The sequence below is a fragment of the Gorilla gorilla genome, chromosome X (assembly GCF_029281585.2).
Source record: "Gorilla gorilla gorilla isolate KB3781 chromosome X, NHGRI_mGorGor1-v2.1_pri, whole genome shotgun sequence".
Taxonomy (NCBI): domain Eukaryota; kingdom Metazoa; phylum Chordata; class Mammalia; order Primates; family Hominidae; genus Gorilla; species Gorilla gorilla.
The window spans coordinates 68101366-68110449 of record NC_073247.2 but is presented as its reverse complement, the minus strand read 5'-3'; the positions used below and the strand labels follow the sequence as shown (position 1 = coordinate 68110449).

Genomic DNA, 9084 nt, shown 5'->3' with positions numbered 1-9084 from the left:
GCCCACCAGTAGACCGGCAAAATTTAAATTCGGGCAATACTTGGTGTAGGTGAACATGTGGATCAGTAAGGACTCTCTGTGCTGCTGGTGGGATTGACAACTCTCCCAATCACTACAGAGAACAATTTGGCATCATCTAGTAAAGCTGAGGATATCCATTCCCTATGGCCCTGTGATTCTATTCTTGGATATATACCCTAGAGAGATTTTTACACATGTGTCCATTAGAAATGTGCAAGAATGTTCACAATAATCATTGAAAAGTAGAAGCAATCCTAATCTCCATCTGCTGTAGAATGGAGTGGTATAATCATACAATAATCACTTTGCTATAAGCATATGCTGGAACGACAGTCGATGGAGACAAAGGATCTACTTACTTACAGCTATTATGAACAACATGGACGAGTCTCTCAAGCATAATACAGAGTGAAAAAAGCAAGCTATAAAAGGAAGCATGCCGTATGATTCCACTTATACAACTTCATATCAACTCTATTGTTTAGGGAGGCGTACAAAAGTGATAAAGCTATAAAGGAAAGCAGTGAAATGATTATTACAAAGTCGGAGCAATTACTATATCTATATAGGAGAGTGTGGGTTGTGACTGGAAGGAGTACAGCAGCTGTATTCTGGGAGGTTGGCAGTGGTCTATTGCTTGACCTTGGTCCTGGTTACATAGGTGTCTGCATTTGTAAAATAATCTAAACTATACAGATACGTTATATGCACTCTTCTAATTTCAGATTTGAAAAATACTTCCTCCAGAAAAAGTAATAGAAAGAAAAGTATGTGGAGTAGAAATTTTGATGAGGTTCGAATAGTTATGGTTGAAAAACTTGATTTTCAAGAGACCAAGTGTCCACTGTTATTAAAAGAGGGCGAGAGAGCTGGGAGTATTTAAACAACAGGTTACACCCCCCCCACCACCACCACCACCAATCTGTTCATCACTCTAAGCCTTCTCATCTCAGATATTTCACCCTATATTTGTGTCAATTCCAAACTCATTCATGACAGACAAATTGGAGAATTGTCGTCATCATTAATAAGGACATTAGGCACCAAAGGCCCAGCAAGACTGGGCCACCACACTTAAATGTGAGCAGGTACACCAGGGCGATTGGACAAGATCGTCTGTGCACATTACTTGGCAGAGTCCATTGAGTGACTGAGGGTTTAACCTTAACACATTTAACTGGAACTCCTGCCCAGAGAATGTGCTGGAGAATGCAGAATAAACTGAGCAATGCCCTCATTGCGCTATGAGAGTGGACATGAAATTTATCATGGTACAACCGATCGTCGAAGGGCAAAGAGTTGGTTTAGGTTGTGCACTGTATAGGCAGAAGCCAGGAGCGGGTTGGGTTTTTTCCAGATTTCAATATAAATTGTTTCATCCTCCAGACTTTGCATTTGTAGGCTGAAGAGTGCTAATCTGTTTTGGCCGCATCTCTCACTCATTCTAATCTCTGTATCAGCAGACAAAAATTGAACTATGTGGCAAATTGTACCGAGCACTTTGCTCAAGACAGTTGTGAGTATGGAAGTTGTCCCGCGCAGAGGTGGGAAGGGGAAGGGCAATTTCGGCAGAAATGCCAGCACTATGGTGGTTTAATGCTGACACAGAGACAGTTTATTCTCTCAGGAATTGTCTTTCATCCATCAATCCAGCCAGGTAGCCAGCCAATAAACAAATTTTAACACACAAAAAGTATGAAGCAACATGTCTAACACTGGGAGGGGCTGGGGTGTGTTTATTTGGGTATATACAATGAGTCACGGAGTAAAATTGCTTTTACCAGATAGATACCTAGGTGTTCCACAGCATTATTGAACAAGATGTCGTCATTTCCCCATTACTTCAGAAGACCTCCTTAATTACTTATATTAATTGTAGAATATATTTATGCATACCAGGCTCTACCTCTGGGCTTTCTATTCCGTTCCAGAGACCCAGTACCAGAATATTAAATCACTGTGGCGTTGAATACGTTTTAATATCTGATAGGGCCAGTTTCCGCGCATTGCACTTTTTTTTCCCCCTTTCAGGAACATGTTCAGGCCCGCGGCAGGGGGCGGGGTGGCGCCTCCTCCTCGGCTCTGGTTCCAGCCGAGCCTCTCGGACGCAGAGATGGAAATCCCAAAGCTGCTCCCGGCTCGCGGGACACTACAGGGCGGCGCCGGCGGTATCCCCGCGGGTGGCGGCCGGGTCCACCGAGGCCCTGACCCGCCGGCTGGCCAGGTCCCCACGCGCCGCCTCCTGCTGCTCCGGGGCCCCCAAGATGGCGGGCCCGGGCGGCGGCGCGAGGAGGCCCGCAGGGCTTCACCGAGCCCTGGCCCAAGCCTGTTGGCGCCGAGGCCCCATCAACGTAGCGGCGGCGGCGGCGGCGGCGGCGACGACTTCTTCCTGGTGCTGCTTGACCCGGTGGGTGGCGACGTGGAGACCGCGGGCTCCGGTCAGGCCGCAGGGCCTGTGTTGAGGGAGGAGGCCGAGGAGGGCCCGGGGCTCCAGGGGGGCGAGAGCGGCGCGAATCCCGCGGGGCCCACTGCGCTAGGCCCCCGCTGCCTGTCCGCAGTTCCCACTCCGGCCCCGATCTCTGCCCCCAGCCCCGCCGCGGCCTTCGCGGGCACAGTCACTATCCACAACCAGGACCTGCTGTTGCGCTTTGAGAACGGCGTCCTCACCCTGGCCACGCCCCCACCACACGCCTGGGAGCCAGGGGCCGCTCCTGCCCAGCAGCCCGGGTGTCTGATCGCCCCGCAAGCTGGGCTCCCGCATGCCGCGCACCCGGGTGACTGCCCAGAGCTGCCGCCAGACCTCCTGCTAGCCGAGCCGGCCGAACCCGCGCCAGCTCCGGCGCCTGAGGAGGAGGCGGAGGGCCCGGCCGCCGCCCTGGGTCCCCGCGGACTGCTGGGCTCTGGTCCAGGCGTGGTGCTGTACCTGTGCCCCGAGGCGCTGTGCGGGCAAACCTTCGCCAAGAAGCACCAGCTGAAGGTGCACCTGCTGACTCACAGCAGCAGCCAGGGCCAGAGGCCCTTCAAATGCCCCCTGGGTGGCTGCGGCTGGACCTTCACCACCTCTTACAAGCTCAAGAGGCACCTGCAGTCGCACGATAAACTGCGGCCCTTCGGCTGCCCTGCGGAGGGTTGTGGCAAGAGCTTCACCACCGTGTACAACCTCAAGGCGCACATGAAGGGCCATGAGCAGGAGAACTCGTTCAAATGTGAGGTGTGCGAGGAGAGCTTCCCCACGCAGGCCAAACTCGGCGCCCACCAGCGCAGCCACTTCGAACCCGAGAGGCCTTACCAGTGCGCGTTTTCTGGCTGCAAGAAGACATTTATCACAGTGAGTGCTCTGTTTTCCCATAACCGCGCCCATTTCAGGGAACAGGAACTGTTTTCCTGCTCTTTCCCTGGCTGCAGCAAGCAATATGACAAGGCTTGTAGGCTGAAAATTCACCTGCGGAGTCACACCGGCGAGAGACCTTTCCTTTGTGACTTTGATGGCTGTGGCTGGAACTTCACCAGCATGTCCAAACTCTTAAGGCACAAAAGGAAGCACGACGATGACCGGAGGTTCATGTGCCCTGTGGAAGGCTGTGGGAAATCTTTCACGAGGGCCGAACATCTGAAAGGCCACAGCATTACCCACCTGGGCACAAAGCCTTTCGTGTGTCCTGTGGAAGGCTGCTGTGCCAGGTTCTCTGCTCGCAGTAGCCTCTACATTCACTCCAAGAAACACCTGCAGGATGTGGACACTTGGAAAAGCCGTTGCCCGATCTCCACTTGTAATAAACTCTTCACATCCAAGCACAGCATGAAGACGCACATGGCCAAAAGGCACAAGGTGGGCCAGGATCTCTTAGCTCAGCTAGAAGCAGCAAATTCTCTTACACCCAGCAGTGAACTTACCAGCCAGAGACAGAATGATCTCAGTGATGCAGAGATAGTGTCTCTCTTCTCTGATGTACCTGACAGTACTTCTGCTGCATTGCTGGACACAGCATTGGTGAACTCTGGAATCTTGACTATTGATGTGGCTTCTGTGAGCTCGACTCTGGCAGGGCACCTCCCTGCTAATAATAATTCCGTAGGGCAGGCTGTGGATCCTCCGTCCTTGATGGCCACCAGCGACCCTCCTCAAAGCCTGGATACCTCTCTCTTTTTCGGAACGGCGGCCACTGGTTTTCAGCAGAGCTCCTTAAATATGGATGAGGTCTCAAGTGTAAGTGTGGGGCCATTGGGATCTCTGGACTCTTTGGCCATGAAAAACTCCAGTCCAGAGCCCCAAGCTTTGACACCCAGCAGTAAGCTAACAGTGGACACAGATGCTCTGACTCCTTCGAGCACCCTTTGTGAAAACAGTGTCTCAGAACTACTGACACCAGCCAAAGCGGAGTGGAGCGTACATCCTAACTCTGACTTCTTTGGACAGGAGGGAGAAACCCAGTTTGGATTCCCCAATGCAGCAGGAAACCATGGTTCTCAGAAAGAAAGAAATCTTATCACTGTGACTGGCAGCTCATTTTTGGTATGAAGCAACTCTATTCATTCCTTGCTATGTGGCTAACTTTTATTACAGTCAATTTTGAGGATATTCTGGACTAAATATTTAAGTGCAGTCATTTCTTTTTGGTTTGCAAAAAGAGCACAGCCCTGGACTACAAGTTTGGAGATTTAAATTCTGATCTTGAGTTTGGAACTGACAAGTTGTGTGACCCTGAGCAAGTCAGTTAACCTGTCTGAGCCTTAATTTCCTTATTTATAAATTGTGGTGGTTTGAACACATTGCTCATAAGGTCTTTTCAGTTTTGTTTTGTTTTGTTTTGTGATTTTGTGCTTTTTCTTGAAAATTTTCGGGCATTTTGCAATTATTATTGTTTGTACTTGTAATGAGAAGCGGTTTGAGCCCTGTAGCACTAAATAATGAAAGATTGAGGAACTGGTGTTTTACATTAAAAATTTAATGGAAGTTTTACACAGTACGAAAATCTAATGATAGAGCTCAAAAAAAAAAAGAGCTAAAAATAGGAGTTGGTTCTTCTTAGCTGTTTATCATTCTAACCTTTTTTTTAAATGATGAAGGTATGTTTTTGTTGTGGAAAATACAAGGGCTTTTGTTATCACTCAGACCCAGAGTGAAATGTTTGCTTTGTGGTTTTGAATAAGTTGGCCTTTAATAAGTTATTTAGTCTCTCTTAGCCTCAGTTTTCTATCTGTAAAATGGTCATAGCAATGTGAACATATGTGTTACATCCTAGACTTATTTTTCTACCCCGGTAGGTTGTATTGAAAGGAAAATGTTATATGTGTTTCAGCATGTTTTGGTGACTCTTCATTCCCTTTCCTGCCCCTTGTTTTCCCTCCTCAAAGGGGAGAAATTAGCACAAATTAGTATCAGGATTGTGCAGGAAATAAACATTTGTGAAAGTTAAGAAAGAGGAAAAGGAAGTTATTTCTTCAACAGATTAAGAAGGATTTTTCTACACACAGTTCTTTTGTGGCATTGGCCACATGTCCATTAGACCAATTTGATAGTATCTTCGGTCTGCATTCAAAGCCAGCTCATGCAATGAGTATTCAGCCTATTCTTCCAAGACAATCTGGACATAGACCAGAGGGAGATTTTTCTCCCCTCTGTGCCGTAGAGAGCTCATTGCTGGCTTACTCTTAGAGTTGAAATGAGAGAGTTTTGTCTGCATTTTGAGTAGATACCATCTATCTTATGTGAGTATAGCATTTTATAATTTAGCACTTTCACAACTATTATATTTGATCCTCACAATCCTGTGAGGTAATTATGGCAAAGTCAGATCTACAGTTCATATTAAAATGTACCTAGCTCAAATTACAAATATATTTCACTTAGTAACGTGTGTGTGTGTGTGTGTGTGTGTGTGTGTAGCTCAAAACAAAGAGAAAATATTTCCCACTCTCCCATTCGACTCTTGAGTTTCATGACTATTTTGTTTATAACTGTTTGCTGCCTCCCACCTTAATTGATTTCTCTTACATTCTTTGTACTCCACGCTATTTCCTTGTAGGTGTACACCAGTCCTTGCCATGAATCTCTTTTACTTACATTTAAATTAGACATGTCTCTTTCATGGTCACCATCTCTCAGCCATTCTTCTTATGGCCCATTTTTCAGTCACAGTATTACTGCAAGTATGTGTGTACATTGAGAAGTAATTTTCTGGATTTAGATGGCAATGTGTTTATACATGAATCAGATAATAATGGAGACATTTTATATAAGGCGTTAGTGAGAAGTAGTTCTACTTTTCCTTTTTTACAATGTGGTCCTGGTAGCAAACACTATTAGCTGCTTTCAACTATTGTAACCCAGTATTGTTTACATGTGGATACTTGGGGATAACAATTATTATGGCACTTTAACAGTGCACTTTAATATATACCACCTTGATATACATCTTTACTGTCTTTATAATTTTTAAGTTGGTTGTACTTATTCAATGAAAAAGCAAAAAATACACATAAATTTGTAATTCAAAGAAATAGAATTTTGTGTCTAACCATTTAACAGTTCTCCCTTAGTATTTTAGGAAGATTTTAAGCCATTTTAGAAATGTGTTTTCATTAGTTAAGTCCTCTTAAATAGATTATTATTATTTTCCTATAGAAAATGCAGAGGCCTGAGGTGAAAGCAAGGGTCATAGGCATCCATTAAGATACATAACTATATAGATATTTTAATTTAATTTCCTTAATCCCTTAGACCTATTTCCTCCCATGAAAACTATCATAAGCTTTTGTTATGGTCTATAGAATTTTCAAAGGACAATTTTTTTTTTTTTTAAGATAAAGATCTTGTGATTGTCTGTGGGCTCACATGGTTTCTTTTGTTCAATTTTTTCAAAAGATTTCTTTTTCAATACTGCTGTCCCACCATGATAGTTGACATGGCATGTAATTACAGACAGAAGTGTGACTGTAAACATATTAGTGTTTCTGTTAGTGTTGGCATAAGCTTGCCTTTTTGTTTAAACAATGGAACATGATTTAATTTTATCTCATTTGCCTTTTATCTTCAGTCCTTGATTTATTAACATTTTGCCAATTGAAAACACAATAAAAAATGCCTTGCAGGAAGGTTTGATTCTGGGGGATCCTGATGAGCATATTTATCATGAGTTTAAATATGTTAATCTTGACATTTTTACCAGTTATCTCATTATAGTGTTACATAATTGAAAGCCTTGAATAGTAAAAGTGAAACTTGTTGAAATACGAGGATCATCTTTTTCTGTGGATTAAATGCTTTATATTCTCATCCAAGAAAAATAAGATAAGGCGTTAGTATAACAGGGTATTTTTGACTGTTCCTTGATTCCACATAAAGCAATGATTAACTCCCTGATGGGAATATTCATAATCCCTTGGTAATTATTGGTATCAAACAGATCCACTTGATAACTTCATGATGATAAAAACTAAACTAAATGCAACTCACTCAAAATATGTGACAATTGAAATGTAAGGCCGAACTGAAATTTATATATATATATAAAAAACTGAAATTTGTATATATTATATATGTAATTGAAATTTATATATATTATATATAAATTTATATATAATACATAATATTTTTATATTTATATATATCTATATAATAATTATATATATAAATATATATATATATATAGCTTTTTTGAAAAATAGATTTGCTTAACAATTTTTTAAAAAGCAAGTTGTATGCTAGGGTTTAAAGCAGGAGTCCCCAGCCCCCAGGCCATGGACAGGTACTAGTCCATGGCGTATTAGAAACTGTTCTGCATAGCAGGAGGTGAGTGGCGGCCAGGGAGCAAAACTGAGCTCCACCTCTCGTCAGATCAGCAGTGGCATTAGATTCTCATATAGGAGCATGAACTCTATTGTGAACTGCGCATGGGAGGAAGCTAGATTGCACACTGCTTATGAGAATCTAATTCGTAATGATATGTTGCTGTATCCCATTGCCCCAAAATGGGACCATCTAGTTGCAGGAAAACAAGCTCAGGGCTCCCACTGATTCTACATTATGGTGAATATGTAATAATAATATAAAGCGCACAATAAATGTCATGTGCTTGAATCATTCCAGAACTATCCCCCCATCCGTGGAAAAATTGTCTTCCACTAAACTGGTCTCTGGTGCCAAAATGGCTAGGGACCAAGGGTTTAGATAACAGATTGTTTAAGCACAAAAAAACTATAACAAGCAAAGCAATCATTAAAAATTAATTTTATATGTTTATGAAATCTAAATAGATGGGGCCTCTGGTAACAATTTTTAAGCTATGGTCCCCTCTGCATATTTCAAGTTAATTTACTGACTCCTTACAGAATGCAAGGTAGAATACTAGGGATATAGATAAGAAGAGTAAAATATGAGCCATATCTTAATTTTGGAGAGGACATAGAAATTCACCTATTAGCCATTTTAGAACTAAACAAAATCAACAAACATGTTTTCAGGCACCAAATGAATGGCTTGGAGTGAAAGGAGGGGCAGGAGCTGGAGCTTAATGGGTGGTTACATTTAGTTATATAAAGAAGAGTGTTGGTGAATTCCAGCCTGGGAGAAAAGCACAAAGAACTCAGAATGGAATTAGCCACACAACACTGTGAAAAACAGCCTAACTCAAATTCAGGGCTCATATTTGGTAAGTGCTGGGTGTTAGGGTTAGACTGCCAGTATGGAGCCAAATTCTGGAAGGCAATACAAACCAGTCAGAGTAGATAGGACTTTATTCTGGATATGATTGAAAGCCAGTGAAGATATTTGAGAAGGGAAGTCAAATATGATTATATAAAAATATTAATATAGTGGACATGTATAATGTGGATACAATGGGGGAAATAGTGCAGTCACTTAGGAGTCTGTTGTAATAATTCCGGAGTGTTGTGATGAAGGCTTGGACTGAAGTGGTGACGAGAAGAGACAGAGATATAGGCGATGTGTCCTAATTGAGGAAATGAATATAATTTGGTGACTTATTGAATGTATAGGACACCCATCAGAAAGAGAAAGGAAGATTAAAAATGTCCCTAAGGATTTCTTGGATACTATAAAAA

At 43.0% G+C, this 9084-nt stretch overlaps 1 protein-coding gene across 1 annotated transcript in view; it reads left to right on the top strand.

The window, feature by feature from the left end:
* The first annotated feature begins 2065 nt into the window (after positions 1–2065).
* Positions 2066–9084, top strand: part of LOC101125479 (zinc finger X-linked protein ZXDB-like) — a 29486-nt gene continuing 22467 nt past the window's right edge. The window contains exon 1 of the mRNA XM_019018851.2: positions 2066–4534. Within this exon, the coding sequence (XP_018874396.2) occupies positions 2135–4534 (2400 nt within the window). The 5' untranslated portion in view covers positions 2066–2134. The remainder of the gene's footprint in view (positions 4535–9084) is intronic.